This window comes from Tetrao urogallus (assembly GCF_951394365.1).
Source record: "Tetrao urogallus genome assembly, chromosome: 7".
Taxonomy (NCBI): domain Eukaryota; kingdom Metazoa; phylum Chordata; class Aves; order Galliformes; family Phasianidae; genus Tetrao; species Tetrao urogallus.
Window position 1 is genome coordinate 8,966,052 of NC_136820.1, and position 21,959 is coordinate 8,988,010.

Here is a 21,959-nt window from a genome sequence, read left to right on the forward strand (position 1 = left end):
AGGATGACAGTAACTTGCTCCCCAAACTGTAGGTAACAGAAGCTCAAAGGGTCTCTTGTGAAGCAGAAGAGCCTGAAATACAACAGAGGATGAAGGACATTATTAGCATTTGTGAGTGAATAGCATTATGCCACAGCTGGCAAATAGTGTGAACCCTGGAGTGATGCCGGTGGCTGGGTTTGGAAGATGGTTGCTGACAGCTTGATAACTTGCAAAGAGCAAGAATGTCTGATGCCAGGATATACTGGAAGGAGAGTTTTGGAGTCTTTCTTTCTCTTGTTCCCTTTTGAGGGAAAAAAGGCCAGCAACAACAATGGTAAAAGGTTGGGCATGCCAGGAGGAGGCAAGCAAAACCATTTTGTGTTTCTTCATGCAAGGTTCTGTAGGAGCAGTCGTCTGCAAAGACTGACACCTTTCTTTTCCTCAGTTTGATGTTTAGTGAATATCTCAGACAAAAGGCCTTGGGAAAAATCTCACTTCCAAATATGGCTACTGAGAATATAGATTATGCGTGGAATTTTGTGCTTATGGAAATCAGGAAGCTAGCCTACACTGCAGCACCAAGGCAAGGATGTAATCTGTGCAAACGTTCACTGTTTTTTATTTTAAAATTTGTCCTTTTTTCTTAATTATTCAACAAACCACACTTGAAAATTGAATATAATAAATATTCTGTGATTTCAGGAAGCTATTAGTTTACCTGCTTGGACTTACCCAGTAACAAGTTGTGAGTTAGAGAGTGCCCCTTTCAAAAGGAATAAGACTGATACATTAAAGCAGTGTAGTTTTCCCATCATTTATCTAGTCAAATTTTTCTTCAGTGGAGGAAGTAAAGGTAAACTCAAAACCTCCAGTGAGATCAACAGAATTCTTTTTGGCTTGATAAGGACTGAAGATATAAATAGAGCTGTAAAGCTTGTTACTGTTTGTAGTTTTTCCCCCTTCGAAGCCTTCCTATTTATGTTGGTGATATAATTCCGGATATTGGAAAAGAAGCAATCCAATGTGCATCACCTAGACAGAAATGAAGAGAAAACATACAGCAAAGATGTGAAAGAAATAGCTGCTGTGGTCCTGTCACTCGCATAGCACTAGGTCAAATAGAATGTGATATGTCTCGGGGCTATGTATTCAGAGCTTACATCTCAGTTCAGTCTATTTTAAACAGCCAGTTCTGTGAAGCTAATGGAAAGCAGATTTGAATTTGCATGCAGATCCCTGGGGATCTGCTGCTTGGGTATTTAAGGAGTATTCATCTGATGATATGTTTCCAGATTATTTAAAGTAACTGTATGGGTTTTCCTTAAAATGAAAAAATGGGGAAGTTCATACTTCAGTTTAAATAAGTAATCATTACTGGAATTGTTTGGGGATATTATATAAATGGTTGGACAGATTGTTTCCTTACCTTGTTGGTAAGGGTAGGCTGTAACCATATGGTAATATAGCTTCTTAGTGATTAGATCATGTTTTTGGAATTAAGAAATTGAGTAGGAGTAATAAAATGTTTCCACGCTTCCATACCTTGTTGGTAAGAAAAGCAGTGGTACGTTTTGTTCTGTTTACAGATTGTAAGGCCAGAAAAGGCTGTTGTAGTCATTTGGCCTACTATCTTTTATAACACAAGATGTAGGACTGTTCTATGTTAATTCTTCACTGTAGCAAAGAGATTTTAAAAAATTATTACTATTAAAAAAAAAGATTATTGTGATATAAAAATTCTCTGCAATGGGGAATCTGTCTCAGCTCCGAGGAAGTTGTTTCAGTGGCTAATTGCCTTTATTAAAGAAAGAAGGAATAAAAAGAAAATCAAATTATAATCTTCCCTCTAATCTCAATTGCTTTAGATAAGGTTTCGAGCCATCATCTCTTACCAGTCCTTTTCCATGCATAGAAATTAACCTATCCTCAGCCTTCTTTTCCTCACATGGAGGAAAAGAATATAATCATAGTGCCCTTCAACCCTCCCTTTAATAGGCTATGTAGATTGAGTTCCTTCAGTCTTAACCTGTTAAGTTTTCCAATTCAATCTATCACCCTCTTAACTGTTCCCAAGAAATTTCTATAATTTTTTCACTAGCTTTCTTGAACAGGGTGCACCAAAAGTAGGCATTTTGTTCCTGGTGTTATTCCTCCAGTGCCAAAACCAAGCATAATGCCATCTCTCTGCTTATGATTTCCAGACTGTTTGTTCAAGAAGGATATAAATGATTTTGACAGTGCTGTCATACTACCAGAAGGTCATTTAAAGATGACTAGTAACCATATCCCTGAATCTTTTCCATTATTTTGCTTCCCAAGAGTTTCTCTGTCCCATTGCCAGGACCCGCTCCAGTGTCCACTCTTAAAGCAATACAGAAAAGCTAGAATTCAGAAAAGAGCTCAAAAAAAAGAAAAAAAATTCAATCTGCAAAATACACCTGCTAATGTGACTTCCTTAAACCCTTTGAATAACTAGGTGCTCTAGCTCAACCAGAAGCTATAAACTTGGCTTAGAAATAATTAGATGAAGTTTTACAGTATGCATTATTCAGAAGATTAGATATCATGACTGTAATAATACTTTCTGATCTTACTGCTTCTATTTTAAAGCTAAATTTATGATCTGAAAATAAGAGAGTTGGGAGCAACCTTTTGAGTGCTTTTACGGTGTCGGTATAGATATTGTATTTGATATCATTATAACAAAGGTACAGTTATACTGCTGCTTAAGAGCAGATATAATTTAATTATACTTTCATCACTTTAATACAGCTTAGTTTAATGGAATGTTGAGTCAGTCAACTAGAAACGACTCTTTCTTGCCTCAGTGTTCATGTTAATACCCTTCTGTATTTTCAATGATACGCAATTTTTTGTGAAACTGGAATTTGATTTCTGTTTGTTCATTTTTAGCTTCCCAGTGAAGATACTGAAACATTTGAGAATGCCTCACGGTGCTTATCGCTGCTGGTTCAGCTCTACGGAGGCAACAGTCAGGAGAGCATGTCTCCAGAAAACATGGGCAGCTTTGCTGAAGTGCTGCAATCCAGAAAAGATACACGGCATCGGAAGGTTTTGTTGAGAATTATAAAGAGACTGGTGAGTCTGCTTCTAAGCATTTTGAAATTCCACATTTTTCCAGGTTTTTCTTATCATTTGATATTTTTTTTTTTTTTTTTTTGGACTGTTTGGATGTATGAAAGAATTTTGAAAACAAAATATATGGAGTTAAATTCCATGTCTTTAAACTTCAGTTGATTTTTCTGGAGAAGGCTTCTGTTTTTAAATCCTCTTACGAAAACAAATTGTTGAGTTTTTCCTATTTCACTTCCCTCCTCAGCTATTGAATTAACTCATGTTATTTATGTATTTGTTTAGTACTTCGGCTTTATGAAGTACTGAAACAGTTTCCTGAAGGCCTTCTGGAAGAGTCAACTTTGTATCGTTAAATAGCTGCTCAGAACTGCAGGCTTTGATTTCATGATAAATAAAATGCTATTCTGTATTTGAAGTTCATTTGTATGCAGATTGTTCTCACCAAGCATCCAGTTTCGCTCTGGAAAGCCCTATCTTTCTCTAGAAGGAGCACAAATATAGAAAACTGAAATTGGAATGACATTTAAAATTGGTGGTTTCTCTGGTTCAGGTTATCATCCTAAGAATTATACATCTCCTTTATTTGCCCATGCTCTTCTAAAAAAAAAAAACCTAACAAAAAAGTTAAGACAATTCCTATTTATTTTTTCCATTGCTTCTCCTTCTGTGTAATTGTTATGCTGGCTAGAAGAGTTGTGTTTGTTTGGTTTTTTTTTTTTTTTTTTTTTTTTTTTACACTCTTCCTGTTTCTTTTCTTCAATAACAACTAAGAGGAAGAAGCAAAAAAAGTGTGAGGAAAGGAAGGAGAAAGGAGGTTGTAATAAACATATCCAGATTATTTCCTATTAGCATAGCTACAGAGTGGTTGCATTTACCTCCATTTTGAAGGCTGTGATTCAAAAGTTGATTGTGCACACAGGATGTTTAACATAGAAATGTCTATTGACTATCTTAAGAGAACAAAGCTATACTATCACCTTTTGAATACTGGAAGTTCCTACGATTTTTTATTCTCTCAGTTGTATACCAGTGGTGCTGGTACTAGTTATTTATATCAGGCAGATTTTCTGTAATTACTTTAATGAGATCATAGGATTTCTTTTGAAAGCAAGGCTCATACATAATTTGATAGATTATTTAATAAATTGTACACTATTTCTCTAAACCTTAAAATGCTCTGTTCAGAGGAGATTATCTTGTCATAATCACAAAAGACATAGAAATATAATGATATCTACTTCACAAGGGTTCAGCCCACATCATCTGTTCATGATGAATTTTAAAGCCTTGAATGTCATTTTCCAATTTTTTTTTCCATTAATTACCCATACCTGAGCAATATTTTAATAGGAGGATCCCTAAGTGCACCAGTTCCTATTCTTGCCAGTCAGTGCTTGTACCAAGCATTTTTTCAATATGTGATCACATTAACTTTGATATTAGAGACACAGGTATTGCTTACACAAGACAGGGATATTATAAAAAGAAGTTACTGTTTATGGTATAGCTGTCTTTATGGTATGTATTTCTTGTAATAGGAAAATGGCATAGTAGTAAGACCAGCTAGTCTTTGTCTAAGAGTTTCTTGTATCTCCAGAGGGCCAGCAGAGATGCATCTCCTAGCATCAGAACCTTCAGTTTAAAACCACGTCAGAGAAATTCTCAGCATACAAGACTGTCTAACCTTGATGAAATGGAAATTTATATTTTTATGTTGTTTTAACTAATAGTATTTATGAGGCTTTGCCTCCAGTAAGCTTTTTGTGGACAAAGTTTGTTTCTAATGTGATCATTTCTCATTTATCAACTTGTCCAGCAAATTGACTGAGGAACAAAGTGAACTTCCTGCAGTGCTTTCTTCACTGATTTTTGCCCTACAATTTTGTTATATTCATTTGTAAGCAGAAATACAGATTTAGGCCAGACTAGGTCAAGAAGAAATCTAAGTGCAGTTACTTATTAATGCAAGGTACACGAACAGACCCTTTTTGGTTTTTTTGCTGTTTGAGAACCTTTTTCTGGTTGTCAGCTGTATAATCAAGATGCTATAATCGCAATATAGTTGTTTAATCAACAGATATCAAGATGTTGTAATCACAATATAATCGAGAGAATCAAGCAAGGTAGACAATGATCACAAAGAGAATAAGTGGAAGAGCTTACCCTTCGGCTGAGCTCACCAGAAGACACCAAGAGAGGGGATCTCCAGAAGAGATCCTTCCCCTCTGATAGCCAACTCTTAAATGGGTCTAGGAGGGGTGGAGCCTGGCTCCACCCCTTCTGGCAGCACAGGTGAATTGCCTTCACCTGTGCTCCTCTGGCTGGCTCATGGCTTGCCTCAGGTGATTAATCAGAGGTTCAGGCCGTGACTCAGCAGTTCCCATACATCAGCTAACACCTCCACATCGTTTTCCTCTGCACAGTTTTGCAGTCACTCTGCCCTAAGCAGTGTCACTGTATGGGATTATTGTGACCCTAGCACCCAGCACTTGGCCTTGTTCAATGCCATATGACCGGACAGGACCCATTGATCTAGCCTATCCAGATCCCTGTAAAGCCTTCCTACCTTCGAGCAGTTCCTGCCTAACTTGTTGTTGCTTGTAAACTCACTGAGGGTACACTTGATCCCCTCATCCAGTTGACTGATAAAAATGTTAAAATCGAACCCAGTACCCTGAGAAATACCACTACAGACTACAGACTGGCTATCAAACCAAACAGAACTCCATTCACCTAGTGGGCCTGGCCATCCTGCCAGCAAACGGTGCACCTGTCCAAGGCATGAGAAACCATCAGCAGTTTCTTGAAGAGAAGTCTGTGGGAAACAGTACCAAATGTCTTGTTAAAGTCCATGCAAACAACATCCACAGCCTTTCCCTCAGCCCCTAAGTTCATCATATTAGAAAGAGATCAGGTTAGTCAGGCATGACCTGTTTTTTGCAAACCCACGGTGAGTGAGTTCGCTACCTGATTGTCCCGGATGTGCCGTGTGATGGCAAATTAAGATGATCTTCTCCATGACCTTCCCTGGCACTGAGCTCAGGCTGGCAGCCTGTGATTTCTCAAATCCTCTTCCATGCCCTTCTTGTAGATGGATGTTATGTTCCCTGTGCTCCAGCCAGCTGGGACCTCCTGGTGTAGCCAGGACTGCTGACACACTATTGGCATTGGTTTGGCAATCGCTTCTGCCAGTAACTTCAGCACCCTTGGGTGGATTCCATTTGGCACTGTAGCTTGTGGATGTTGAAGAAATGATTTTATTGTAAAAAGAAATGATTAGAATTAAAAACAGAAAAAATGTACTTTCAGCTAACTTTTTAAACTATGTAGGAAAGTATAATTGAAAAGCCTTAAAGAGGCAGCACTGGCCATCTTTATGTTTTTTACAGTGAACTCGTAGCTTTCAAAGCTTTTGACTCTGTCAAGCCCTGATTAACCAGTCTTTTTCAGGGATGTTCTCTCACTGGCGTTGATACAAAGGACAGAAACTGAATAAAATCACTGAGTCAAAGAAACAGGTGTTTTTTTTCCTTCAACCCTTTTGCTAACTCTCCTGTTCTGGTTTCTTCATCTTGTGTTAGACAATACTGCTCTTCAGAATTTCAGCGACATCTGTGTAACTGAACAGCAATGTCAGAAGAGTGGTCGTTTCATCTTTTAGTTTTAGAAGCCTCTCCTGCCACCCTTTGTGGAAACTGCTATCTTACCACTTCATTTTTGCTTTGAGAATATAATGTATCTTGTTACAGTCCAGTAAATCACCTATGTTAAAGTACTTCTTTGTGAAGTGAGAGAGATTTTCATGAGGGAAGCATATAGTTCAACTTCTGCATACTTTACTAGAAGACTTTAATTTCCTTTTCCCCACAGAAAAAATGTCTACCTGCCGGCTCAAATCAACATCTAGCATGTAATGTGAAAGCAAGTGATCATCACCAGAACTTTTTAAAACTAGCCGATGCCTTTTCACTGGACACATAATCACTGTGAGATGATAGCTCTGTACAGGCAAATAAGATGTTTCATCTTTCAAAACGAGAGAAACGCTTTTTTATTTTATTTTGTTTTATCTGGTAATAGGAAAAACTCCTCTGAGAAAAAAGAATAAACGTCCAGCTCTAACAGGCAGTTCTCCGCTCACTGTGCAGAGCGAACTTCTGTTCTGTGACTTTTTCTTTAAGTCCTTGTCAAAAAGTATATTTGAATTCCACCTAAATCACACTTTTTTTCCTCTGATCTTCTTTCTAGAACCTGATTTTCACTAATTTGCATATCATAACTGTCAAAAAGTAGCTCGTCCTTTATTTTTGAGCAACTAAGACATTTAAGAAGTGATCTGTGTGTCAGATATCCTGTGGGGGATATGTAGGAGGATTTCTCAAATTGTATTAGGCTGTGTAGAAAGATGATAAGGCCAGAACCATGGTACGTGCACTATGACAAAAGTATACGTATATTTATTAAAAATTGCTATGGTTGTTCTCAGACTAGGTCCTCATTATCTTAATCACTAATTACACATTTTGAGGAAAAACATTTAGAGGTTGAAAAGAGATCCGGTATGATATGGGGTAACAACTCTGCAATCCCTCCGAAGGTTGAATTTCTTACTGGAGTTTTCCTCCTCAGTGAACTCCTGCATAAATGTCTGCTCAGAGCTTGCCTCAGAGAAAGGAAAGCAAAATCCCAAGAGATTTTCAGTGTCCTTTTCGCATCTTCAGCTCTGAGTATTCAGCACCACAAGGAGGTGCTTGTGTAGCAATTCCCAGTGGTCTGCTTTTCCAGAGTTTGTAAAGCTAATGAACCTGCTGGCACATCTGCTCTGAGGGTGTACTTCTCTCAAATAGCCTCAGTTAAGTGGAGAAAAACTTCTTACACACCTTTCTCCTAAACTGAATCTTTTAAGAATACTTAAATTATTCACTGAAGCAATACATACTACGTCATTGCTCTGAGGATTGATGTTATGACACAGATGCTTGTTAGACTCTGAATACCATACTTGCTTGTGGGTTACTGATGTGTATTGCCATAAGTGCACTGGCTGTTGATATATTTTCATGAAATTATACATCTTCTTACTATCTGGATCATTCTGTCACAATTTCTCCCTTTCATTAATACCGCTTGTTTCAAGTTGTTAGCAAACTTGCATCTCTTCATTATTGAACATAATTGAGTGGCTTCAGTCTGCAGTAGAAGAACATGCTTGGGTAGGATGAAGCATTTCTTTAGACATAAAGAACTAAAGATTCCCCAAGCAGAAAACGCACTTCATGCCTATCTTAGACAGGATGAGTTTCTCACAGTGCTCTGAAGAAGACCGATGGAAAGGGTAATGCCATTTCATTTCTTTATTCCTTTTCCTCTGACTTGAGAGGCTCCCCCTGTTTACAAACCCCTCACAGGCCTTCATGTAATAGGTACAGATAGATTTTAATGAAATTTGAGAGCGTTTCCAGAGATTGCAGATAGGGAGGCCATTTGTGCAGTGCTGTTGCTTGGTAACCTTAAACCGTCCTATTTGCAGGCTGTGCAATAAAGCAATGGAGATGGACAGCTTGCCTTCCCGTGTGCCCTTCCCAGGTTTGCCTAGAGGGCCTATGGGCAGTGAGAGATGTGCTTCTAGCTCCTTCCCTGCTGACTTTAACTTAGTTGCAGAACAGGGTTTAAAATACAGATTGGTGAATTTTGCATACGTTCTGATTGAAATAAAATTTAATGAAACTTCTTAAAAGAAACCCCATAACTCCAACATGGAGATTCGGGAATCAGATCCTCTGATCTGGGCCATCCCGTGCCCTTTGGTCAAGAAGCAGTACATGGAGTTCACAGCTAAAATTTATTACAGCGGTTATTATTAGGCCTGTACATCAGTTCAAACAGCAATTAAACAATGATTTAAATTGAGATAGTATAATTTGAACAAATCTAGCATTTGGCAGGCTGACTTCCCTTTGGTGGTACATCCCCTTTGCTGTATTTATTGTTTACAGAACAGTGAATCAAGCTCATAATTGATCAGCCTATCTGAGTCATTTGGTTTTTTACTTTTAATAAAAATGTTACTTTGGCTGAGTCTTGACCTTTATGTTTGATTGGTAATGTCTTATTGGAAGAAAAGAAAGAATATTTCAGTATTCAGACTTACTTTAGGGCACTGACAGAATTTTGTTAGGTGTTTTCTCTTTCTGATTAACTTTCCTCTGCATTTTACCATACCCCTCTTTCAGCTAGTCAAAATTCTTAAGTGCAGTGTTCTGAAGCTGTATAGCCATGGGTTGTATTTCAGTTATTTCAGTAGCTATATTTATGTCTTATGAAATTAATTAGGATAAGGTGTCCATGGGCAGCAAGTGTCAGTCACTGCTGCAACCCCTGGAATTCTTATCTTCCCCTATCTTGTCACTGTTGATCCTGTCTGGAATTTCTGTGGCTGATACCAGATGGCAGAAAAGTTTCCAAGTTTTTTGGTCCAAAGGACCAGATGGTACAGAAATGCTCTGGTTATTTCTTCTCATAGAAGGGATGATTTTGTCCAGGCTTATAGGATCACCTTTTTCTGCCCGTGTGAGAGTCCTCTTCTGCTGTGCAAATTTTGCACTTCTCTGAGTACGCTTGCTCTGATTCCCTTTCTGTCATATGGTATGTGTTCCTATGTGCATATTTAACCACAGCATATTTTCTTTTTGTATGTGACTTGAGGTATTCTCAAGTTGAAGAGTCAAGAAATTTTAGCTGTAAGAGTTAAAATTTTATTTCAACTTTGGATTCTAAGCTGAGATTTTTCTTTCTCCAGCTGATAACTGGATTCCATGAGCCTGTTCTACTATAACCTATGGTAAAATCAGAAAATCAAGTGGTGATGCATAAAATTGGATGATAAAGATGTTTCTAACATGCAATTAACTCAGCATTTTTGGAGGTGTGTAGGAGTTTGCACGGCATGGAAAGTCCATTTCGAGGAGAGCACACTGCACTTTGGTATTTCCATCAAAAAGATAAACACCTGTTTTGCTAGCAAATCATATCTTGACATCACCTGCTGCTCACTCAGAAGTTCAAACACAGGTCTATATTAATGGTTTGCTTTTGTTTGTCCTTAGTGTTTGTTTGATGCTGATATCTTTCTAGTATAAAGATAGACAGATCCTACTTTTGATGCTTTTTATTTGTCGTAGCAGTTTTGTTTAATGTTACTCTCCTACCTGCATAGGCTCCTATGATACTTAGTTTGCAAAGCGTTTAATGGTCCTCACATTAGAAATAATAGATATCATGAAACGTTTTGCTTAAGAGGATCCCACCAACAGTAAGAAAATACCTCTAAATTTTCAAAAATATTTTCTCAGCTGGAATGTTAATACCCGGTGCATGTATTTCTGGGGTCTGTTAATGGGAGCATGTAAGCAGTAGTTACTGCTATCATTATTACCATAACTGAATCACATTACTGCAGGTAGAACAGGACCTCATTGTGGTAACCTCAGTGCAAACACAGTAAAAAGTCATTTTTTGCTCTAGAGAGCAATCCAGCTTCCTATCTGTCCTCAAAATAAGCTCAAGAAATTGCATGACACCAACACTCTCAAACAGGAAATAATCTGACACAAAGATAACCATCGTTTATAAAACTTGGGCAGTGTTCAGTTCTTTGAAAGCAAGAATGGGAGAGTAACTCATTGCACCTGACTGCTAATACTGAAGTATATTCATTTTATTCTAAAGTTAAACTCTTATAGTCACAGCAGTATTTCAAAACCCTTGGTCTTTATATGGTCTTAATGTGAAGCCATTACCAGAAACTAGAATGTAGAAAGTTTTTGGTTGCCTGCATTGAAGATGGGATAGAAGTATACAAAGCAACCAGGTTCTTTGTGACTTCTTGCAATGTCCTATTGTGAAACCTTCAACAACATCTCCCATTCTTATTGCATCTATTCACTTAACTCAGCAAATTTCTTGAGGGTGAAGTATTCCATTGCATTTCAGTATGTAATTAAAATTTTAACTGTAAGTAAAATTTAACTACCGTTTACTGTGAAGAAATCTAATGTAATTAAATTCCCTACTGGGAAGCAGTGGTCCTTCTTTTGTCTTTTAAATGACCTAATGCAAGACCAGAGTCAAAGGGCTTGACACATCCTCTTAATTAAACTTCAGCACTTCCTTGTTCTCCTTCACATTTTCTCTATCTATTGACTTCTGCATATATTTCAAGTTCTGTACCTTAATATGGCATCTGGATTTCACATAGACTGGATCCATATTCTCTTCATCTTCTAAGGCTGAAATACAGCTGAGAAGCTTGCGTTTTCAAAAATCATATCATGAGCAAATTTGCAGTTCACAAGGAGTTTGGTTTAACTTACGTATTGTATGGATGCAGGTAAACAGGGAATATAGTTCAAGTCTTATAGGGATATTTTGTAGAGGGAGGCAGTGCTTGACCATCAAGCTTTGAGGATGTATGGGACTCTGAAGTACATGAGTGAGGCACAGGAGATGTAGATTCATAGAGCATTTCAAATACAGGCTGTCAGAGGAAAATGGTGAGTAAAAATATGACAGATCCAACAAAAAGTATGCTAGTCTTGATAATGAGACCAAACAGTATGACCATATGTGGTCAAAAGAAGGCAGTGTTTAAGGAGGTAGAGCTTATTGGAAAAATCAAGGTTGAAAATTATTTTAGAGGCATCAGTCATAACATACATGCGATGAAAGAACACAGAACATTTAACATCCCTGGGTACCTCATAAACCTAGTGGCTGCTTGACATATTCACTAACAGTTAGTGCATGCTTTTCAAGTTCCCCATACTCATTTTCTAATCCCTAGCTATAATAACCATATCTGGGGTTTATGAACATGATGCTGCACAATTTCAGATAAGTCTGGGATTTGTGTAAGTGTTCTCAAACAATGTTGTGTTCAAAAATAGCATTTGTATGCATTGAGATTAGGCTTTGAGTAGATTACTACCATAATTTGCCCTCCATCCCCAGTCCATGCAGTGATTCAATCTAACATCTTCAGTGATGAAACCTCTGCATTTTAAATATGAAGACTATACTAGTTAAACATTTATGAAGTGCCCAGTGCTGTCATTTCTTTAAACTATTAAAATGTAATGTTTTTATATGAACATAATTATACATTTATAACAAATGTAATTTCTGGTAATGTGATGTTCTATGGACTGTGAATTATTGTCCTAAATTTCATACAGCAGATGCTTTCTCTGGGAGATAATGCCTGGTTGATGAGTTCATATGATGATAAGAATGTCTCATAATCTGCATACCAGCTCTACTCTGCTTATACAGCTTGCCTTTTTAGATCTTTCAGGGGGCATTTTGAGAGCAAAGAATTCTCATGAGAAACAACTGATTACCCATATCCTTTAACATCAATAAAAATATACCTCTGTCAGAGGTGGGTAGCGATCATTTAGAAGACGGATCATCAGATGCATGACGTTTTATGGTATCAAATAGCTCTGATGATTTGAAACGATTTTTTTTTAATTTTTTTTTTTAGCAAAAATACTGGTGTATGTAATAACAAGAGAGCTGTTGTAGACCGTAACCTGAGTGTTTATTGATGAGTCAAAATGATGTGCTCCAAAGTGCAGAATATTGCACCTTGTGGATAGAAATCTGATCTTTATGCTGTAGACCCATGAGAATTGTAATGCATGGATTTATTACATATAGGAATTGCATCAGAAGATAATGATATCAGAACCCGCCTATCCCTGGGCTAAACAAAATGTGCCCTGAGCAGAACTTCTTCTCACGGTGGGCTTGGGGAGATGCAGCAGCAGGATGTCCTGGAGGAGCTGTAGTTGCCTTGTGTGCCCAAGCAGAGCAGCTCTGCAGGGCTTCCTGGGAAAACAGCATCGAATCAGTCTGAAAACACCTAAGAGCCCTCAATGATTACGTGTGTTTTACTCCTTCCTGTTAGTGTACAAGTCTACACAAATCATGTTAGAGTTGAAAACAAGTTAATCTGTTATGATAGAATAATTCCCATGGAAATGAGTATATTAGCTTATACTGCTACTTTTCCTTAAAGTACTGCTGCTATTTAAACATGGCAAAAAGCAGTTTTTGCTGTATGTGATTTAAAGGAATAATTGTTCATAAAGACCTGTGCCCCCTTTTGTCCTTTTGAACAAATATTGCAGTTTATGTGTTTGCAATATAAGTGGGGATATATTCATGAAATGGCACACAACATTGATTTTCAAAATCCATAACTAGAAGTTGGCTAAGAGTAATTTGTGCCACGTATATCAGTCAGATACATGTTACTCCAGCTCTGCTAATATATAGCAGTAATTCTTTCAGGTTGGTGAGGAAAATTCTTGCTGCTGAAAAGCAAATTACAGCTGTCATTGAAAGACTTCAGAAATAACATGCCCTCAGGATTGCTCGAGTGGACTGTTGCTCCACTGAGGAGCTCTGATGACATCAGAGAGGTGCTCATGCAATTTATTCATGTAATTGGAATTCCAAGATGTAATACATATTACATTTCGAAGGTGATGTTATTTAATAATGAATGATTTTAGAGACTCTTCTAGTCTCTATATCATATCCTTGCTCCTTCATCATTATATTTATTAGGATCCTTTGCTCCCCATGCCTTTTTTTTTTTCCTACATGATTTCCACATCTACTCGCATGTCTTTGATTCTTCTCTCAGCTCCTGAACCAGATGCTCCTGACCTTTCTTGAAGCTTACTTTTTTTTTTTTTTCCTCTTAAATGAGACTGGAAAGCTTTGTGGGAATTGATGTTGAAATGTGGAGGAGCAAGAATGTTAAGATCTATTCCCACCTTAATTTTGACCACTGCACGTTCCTACAAGATCTTCTTCCTCTTCTTGCAGTTTCATACTTTTATTTTGCATAACTATTTATGATCTCAAGAGTACATAATTACATTAGCATACTGTTCTGTGCTTGTGAGTGTACACCTTTAAGCATATACACTTTTTTGTAATCCTCTAAAATTTTCTCATTAAATGATAACTTGTACTTTCACCATTTCCATTCACATAACGGTTAAGAGTTTCTAAAACGGATAGGATTTGAAATACTGTAATTTTCCAAATCCATTTATAGAAATTCCACAGGAAATATAATTCTCTTAAAGGCACTAATTATTGACTCCTCAATATCAGGCCTATAAAATTTTCTCTTTTTTCCCATCCTAAATTTTTGGCTCTTTTGAGTCCTAGCAAAAAGTATTTATTTCTGGTTTTGGGTTTTTTTTGTGTGTTTGTTTGTCTTTATACCTTGCATGTGTGTCTTTTGCTTAACTCCCCTTTTAACAAACTCTTTTAAATGGATGATGAACCTTAATGATCTATTCAAGCTTTTCATCCACAGAGTTAAAATGGCTTTGAAAAGAGGCAAACAGAATTGGTCCATCTCTACTAGAAAATAGTAATAATCAGATGTAAATCTGCCAAACTTGTTCTATTCAGCTGTTGCCTAATACCTTGTAGAGCACTTCAGGGGCTTCAAAAATGATGAAACTTTTAGTTTGACTTGGATGAGAAAGTAGAATGCAAATGTAATCACTCTGACAGTGATTTAATGACTCTGGGACACCTGGGAGTAAGGCAAGGTGCAGAGGACTATGGAAAGATGTGGAGTGGAATGCGTAAGGAGCATTATTAGTGCGATTAGAGAACTTCTGACAGCTTTAATTGAAGCCTTATTCAGAAGATTCAGTAACATGCTAGTCACTCCAAAAATAATGCCTCCTATTTATTTCAGTAAAAACTACAACAGATACAGAAAGCAGAATAGCACTTTATGGTAGAGTAAGTTCTCAGCTACAACTCACTGGTCTTCAGCATAGTCACCACCATTAGCTCCATTGATTCATTGATTCAATGATAGATTCATTGTTGCCGGTGATGCACAAGACCCTGAATGCCTCCCTGAGAAAAATCTGTACCAGTGGAGGTGACCCACTCTTGCCGCTGCTGAAACACACCACCTACTGCATCACTGTACTCATATCTGCTATTTAGACTCCACAAAAGTTCAACAAGCATTGGTGAATATCAGTGGAAGCCATTTTTTCTGGTTCAAGGATTTCAATTCCACCCCTTTTCTTCAGACACTTTTCCATATCAGCCACTGTTCTTTCAGACTGCCCCTCTGCTGTCATCTGTCTCATAGCCACAACAGGTAATGGAATAATGGGTGGGCAGGTTCAACCTCTACAGCCATACCACCGATGTCCACCTCTGATGTTGTGGGCCAAGATAATAAAAATAGGAGGCATTGCTTTTGGAGCAACCCTCTTGGTTTATATATAACCTTATAGCGAGGAAAAATTAATTAAAGAATTATACTTAAGTAAGGTCTAGCTATGACCTTAGACAGGCCTTGTTTCAGAATGATGAGCGCTGTTTTCTGCGTGGGTTCCTCTATGGTGCTGTGGCTGTGCCCCCTGTCAGACCTGGCACCATTCTTACAGAGTAGAACATATATATGGGTGGTCTGCAGGGCCAACACATAATGATTGTGAGCAGCACCTCTGTACTGAGTTGTGTGTTTATATGATACTCAGTGTAGTCTTGGTTTTGCCTGGAAACTTAAGATGAAGGATTAATCACGGAAAAAGTGAAAATTATTAAAGGCAACTTTGTAGTATTTGAGTGGATCAAAGAGCTCTTTCTTCTTAATCATTCCCTGGACATTCATGCTTAAAGGTGTGGTATCTTATCATAAGTTGGTCTAACTTTGTCAAGTTAATAAGATTTCAGAACAGGTGCCAGTTGTAGAACAAGGGACAAACTGAACAGGAAACTGTTATCCATATTTAATTACATACTTCCAGATGTAAGAAGGACTAGTTCTTAAATTCAGAGATGCTGCTGGAGTGGCACATCTTGAACCTCAGTTCACCAGCACAACACTCTTGGAGAGAAAGTTAGGGAAACAGGTTATACATTTCTTACATAATTAATAGATTACTAGATCTAATGGTTGAAGTATTGAGGTGTTTTATGAAAGAGTTGTTACAGCTTTCATATAAAACTAGTAAAATCAATTGAAGAAAACTGATATTTTCTGCCAGTCAAATGACTTGCAAAGCTCATTAGTTTCATGGTTTTTTTCCTAAAATTCATCTTTTCACTAAAAGTATGTGGTTGAAAATAGAGAGATAATTAGCATTAGCCCATTTATGAGAAACTGCTAGTGACAGAAGCTTATTTATTGTTGTGTACAATTAAAATATGATGTGAACACATGAGAATTTACATTAAAACAAGATTGCAACTTGTCAGCAGTTTCCTTTGTTCAGCTGTGTGTTTATTAGAATACAGCTGCTTACCTACTTTTATATGACATTATAATAACAGTAGCAATGTCTTCATTATTCAGGATGTCTAAACCAGTTTGATTACACAACACACCAGGAAAAATATATCTGATACCATCTTTGTTGAAGAAGTAGATCTGAAGTAAGACTTTTTTATATATGTATTTTATATACGTTATATAGATCCTTCCCATCTCATCTCTCTTTGTTTTATATGTATATATATATATATAAATTTCTTGCAGTGTGTTGTTTGTGAATAGCTCCTAAGCTGATTTATGTAGATCTTTTTGTTTGTTTGTTTTAATGGACAGCTTTCTTTGGTAGCTCTAAAAATAAATGACTTGTGAGTAGCAGAGCACATGCATTTCTTTCCTAAACCTGTCATTCTACTAAGTGATTTTTGCAGGCTGATGGTTGGTCTTAATTCATGTGTATGAAGATTTTTGGGATTGGTACTCCTGCTGTTAAGGATCAGCTTCTTATGGCCTCTGGCTTTTAGGTACGCATGTGGAGAGGTCACAGCCTTTTCCAGCTCCTGCAGTTGGATGGGGTGTATTTCAGAACATACAGAGAGAAAAGCAAAAGGTTCGTCTGTCTTTATTGCCCTACTGACACACTGCATCCGGAGGGAAAAGAAGGAAGAGTCAGGGCCTCTATTTCTTCCTGCTTACAGATGTGGTCCAGCATAGAGAATCCATCAGCAAGTTCTTGTGAAAACTTGTAGAAGAAGGATCTGGAGCACTCTGAAATGAAGGAATGAAATTAGGCCACTTTATCTTCAGCATGCAGAGGGGACAACCAGCGCTGTTAGCTTGTGTTAATATGGTTTGCACTGCTTTCCAAAACAGTTAGAGAAATTGCTGGTCACGTGCATTTCATGGGTTTCTTTTGCAGTCATTATGTGCACGTCTTGATATTATGTGAGCTTTCTGAAAAGGTAGGTAGTAATTTGACACAGCTTTCTTGCTGACTGCATGTCTCTTTCATGTGTCATATTTCTGTCTGGGATTCTATTTCTCACAGTCATCGCTGTGCATAGAAGAGGAGTTATTGCCCATGACTTTGAACAGTTTGTTCATAGCCTGGTTTTCTGGAGCAGAAGCAGAAAGAATGAACAAGGGCTTTGGTCACCATCAAAATTGAGACCTTAAGCACAGGCATCAGGTTTGTTGGTGTGGAGAGGGATACCTCTGATAACTGATTTCCTGTTGATGTCCCTATAGAAAGCAGTATTTCCCATCTTCAGCTTACTGATGTCTGTCAAATGCACAGTTTGATTTTCTGCACAGTTCCGCCAACCCCACAGCCATCATTTATGGAAAAGTTATGAACTGTTACTTGTTTGGGAAGTACGTAACATTCAAATTACCTCATTTTTTTTTGTTTGGGAGTTGAAGAAAGTTGTGCATATCTGCTTCCTCTTACTTCTCCTGTGATTTCCTTTGGCGAAGAGTTTCCAGAGTACCATAATGTCTCACTGCTCTTTACAAAACATGTAAATTCAGCTTAAATGCCAGGCATCGCTTGTGAATGTGATTTAGATTTATTGCTTGTGACATGAATGACATAATTCTATCAGTTCTTTTTACCTAAATGTGATATCATTGACATTGATGTAAATGGATTAATACTTCAATTATTCTTTCATTTATATAAAATTTATTTAAGAATATCTTGGTATTCCGATGGCAGAAGTTATGGTGCTTCTATTTAATTGCAGGTGTCAATAATTTACTAGAATTATACTATGCAATATATATTCATCTCCTTGTGGCACTTTCCTAATTTATTTCCAGTCCCCAAACCACTGGGCAGAAACTTCTAAGTGAGCGACACTCAGTGGTTTGCCCTCTAATGACATTTTTACCTTTTCAGCTTTTGCTTAAATCTGGCTATTAATTTGAAAATGTGAAAATAGCTCGTAATAATCATTATACGCTCCTGTGAAGCTGCAAAGGGAAAAGCCACAAATGTTCTGATGTTTTCACGTTTGAGAACCCATACTTTTAATGTTATAGAAGTCACTTACTAATGACAGTTTAATCATAGGGTTAAAACTAACTGGGATCTAAGGAAAAGAATGAAAAAAGAGGAGAGGCAAGGAAAAAAACGCGAAGCATCTCTATACAGAAGCATCTGATCTTAACCTTGGCTAGCAATTATTTGGGAGGGATTTTTCCTGCCCTTCAGTGTACAGAAATGAGATAAGCACAGGAGTGCAGTTGCACCCTGTGGTTTTCAAAAGGAAAAAAGCAACAGGGCAGATTATTGAAACATCGTGAGATTCAGACAGCTAGTTCCTGTAAGCTTAAATTTTAAATTGCGTCAGCTAAGTCATGATTCACAACTGTCTTTCACTTCTCAATGGAATTCATCTATTTTCTTTAATATTTTTATTTTATTACAGTGATTTATTTTTAACTCTCCAAAATGTACTTCTGCTGTTAAATATGGCTGATGGTGGGTATGCTTGAACTCAAATATAGTAGAAATGCAGGGGAGAGAGCAGAGCAGTACTGCGTTATGAAAAGTTTTGTGTATATCTCCCAAGAAACTCTGCCTTCAGTTATGTGCAGATTTGGAACTTTGTCAGAGAGGGTGTCTATGAGCCGTCATATCTCAGCCAGTCAGATTCTGTCCTATAATGCTTGGGCTAATTCACAATGCAGAATTGGTTCAAACTTGGGAACAGGTAGCGGAACTCAAAAGCAGCGTTTCTTTTCCTGCAGTTATTGAGGAAAGTAAAAAAAGTAAAATTGGTAGAACGTGACATGAGTGCCAAAACCCATTTTCAGTGGTCATTTATAAATCTATATAATGTTCCTCTTTACTGAAAGTGGTGTCTGTTAGGTAAGCTGTATTCTTGCAAACATAAAAAGTTTCAAGAAAGGAAATGTACGGTTTTGTAATAGTTTTTATTTTTTTTCAGGTGAGTTCTTTTTAATTTTGGAGGGAAGAATTACAGTTGTAATGTTGTAATCCGTACTTCAAAAATATTTGCGATAAAAACCATCCTGTCTATCTACCTAATCGACCTCACAGCTTTGAGTCAACTGAAAAAAAAGCTGAGCACCACTTTATGGAAAGGAAAAAAATGAGAATATACATCTGGAGTTGTCGAATCTGCCTTCATAAACAATGAATCTGATTTTTATTTATATTCAACTAACGGTGGCTTATTGAACAAACAAAAGGGCCAGGAGTGAAAGAGACCAGGCAAATGAAGTGGTCATGGAGGGAAAAAGTTTTAGCATTAGGAAGTTTTAATCTTAAAAAGAAAGACTTTATTTCATTTTTAGTTGTTTTAAACCTCTATCCTTACTGAAAATCAGTCAGATTTGAAAGTGAGCTGTTGCTTATAAACAGTGTGCTAATACTGGGATTTTCAAAGCTCTGGTTTTGATTGGTTTTGTTCTGTTGGTGTTATTTGGCTTGTTATGTCAAGGAAAACACACTTCACCAGTTAATCTACATTAGTGATTAGGTGGATCTTCAATAACATTCAAACTCTCTTTTTCTGTAGGAACTCTTTCTTTAAGAACTTTTTTTTTTTTTTTTTTTTTTTTTTTTGCAGATTCCACACAAAATGTAACATTATTCAAGTGCAAATATATCTTTGCAAGTCAAAACTGGAGAGGTCACTGGGTTTCTGGCAGGATAAAATTTCCCTGTGGTATCATTCAGCCAGTTATCAGAGAGGCATCTCTGTAGAATGTCAGTGTTTAATTGAGGTAATGGTTTGAAACCACCTGTCTGCCCCGTTCAAGGTCATATGCAGACTTGTTCAGTCAACTCCTTCACCCTTTGGTAAATCAGTGAAGATGGTTTCTTCTTGCATTTAAACATAAAATATCAACATATTTATTACAGCCTTCAATCAGTTCCAGCTCCGGTATGCATGCTGACTGATCCCAACAATAGGTGGCGGTGCATGGTGCAGGATGCAAGAAAGGGAGCTCTCAGCTCTCCTCCAGGCCCACAGACAGAATCACAGAATAGCATAGGTTGAAAGGGACCTCCAACCCCCCTGCCATAGGCAGGGCCGCTAGCCTCCCCATTTAATACTGGACCAGGCTGCCCAGGGCCCCATCCAGTCTGGCCCCGAACACCTCCGTGGACGGGACAAAAAGAAAAGATCTTGCACATTATCTTTTCCGTGGGGCAGTGGTGTCAGAACATAGATCAGGGCCTGTTGCTGCTGCAGAGTGTTTTTCTGACTGCCACACCTTGGGTTTTTGTTGCATTAGATTCTAGAGAAATTGTCAAGAGTGCTGCTGCTCAGCAGTCTAAGCAGAAAGGGCACTGCATTAAAAAAATAAACTGTGTTGTTTCAGCTTTGTGAAGTAGATAAAGAATCTTTTCTGGAGGTGTTCAGGACAATTATTATGAGAATATATAAGCCCATTTTAGTTTCCTCCTGCAAACAGTAAATTATGAAAGCAGCACATCTGGAACCATGATACAGCATCCAGACATCTGCTCCCCACGTACACATGAGATAGCATGCCTTCAGTTGTGCACATAGCTTGCTCAGAGTGACATGAGTTGTGTTCTTGGACTGCTTTGCTGTTGCATGCTGCTGACTGTTCTGCAGTTTAAGTTTTATAAGTGATACGACATTTTTCTCTTTTCTCATTGGGCCAGGGTGGTGAGTGTGCATTTGGTTGTGCTGGAAGTTGTTGAAGTATCTCACGGGATTTTGTTCTGGTTGATAATTGCAATTTATGCGCTGCATTTGGAATGACTTTTGAGATGTTTTTAATAGGTCAGGATTCATGATTTTATATTCATAGAATCAAGTTAGAAGGGAACCATAAAGATCATCAGGTCCATTTGCTGGCTCCACTCAGCACCACCAAAAATCAGACCATATTTCTGCTTTGCACAGAGAGAGATCATGTGAAGGTTAAAGGAGAGGCAAAACTGAGTGATAAGGATAACCAGAGTTGAAATTGAGCAAAATGAAAGTTTTGCTATGCTTATACAAGAAGATGGGAAGTAGTAGCTTTTCCTTAGACTCTTCATTTTTGATAGAGTCTTTTGAAGAGACAGACCTCATTCGACCAGTACAGTTCCAGATCTGACTGCAGCCGCAAGACTCAATTTGTATGTTTAGGTTTGTAATGCTTTGATGGTGAGCTGTCAACAGAGCAGAATGGGGCAGCTTGATTATTGTGTGGAGCAGACAGAAATAATGACTGCTTGCTGATACGGTGTGGCTTTTTGGTGACAAATGGAATCTCAGCCAAGATTTCAGGTCCTTTTTCTTGTAAGAATCCAAATTTGGGTGAATCCCAAACATCACTGGTTTCTGAGCCCTCTGAGTTTTAAACTATTCTACAAGCAGATGGTGTTGTGTGTTGAAAGCATGCTCATTTGTAATTTTTTTAGTTTAATTCATGCAGATATCTTGGTTTTTATTGTTTTACCAGTGAAACTGATTTGCTTTCTGTTAATTTCACTTTCAAGTGTTTTTTACTTTATTTTTTCCCTTGAGAGCCTTAGGATTTTCAAAAGACACCA

The 21,959-nt window shown here is 37.6% G+C and overlaps 1 protein-coding gene across 1 annotated transcript in view; it reads left to right on the top strand.

Moving 5' to 3' along the window:
* ULK4 (unc-51 like kinase 4) overlaps positions 1-21,959 on the top strand; it is a gene marked incomplete at its 3' end in the record, with an annotated part of 210,418 nt that overhangs the window by 154,016 nt on the left and 34,443 nt on the right. The window contains exon 34 of the mRNA XM_079538560.1: positions 2,896-3,081. Coding sequence (XP_079394686.1) covers positions 2,896-3,081 — 186 coding nt within the window. The remainder of the gene's footprint in view (positions 1-2,895; positions 3,082-21,959) is intronic.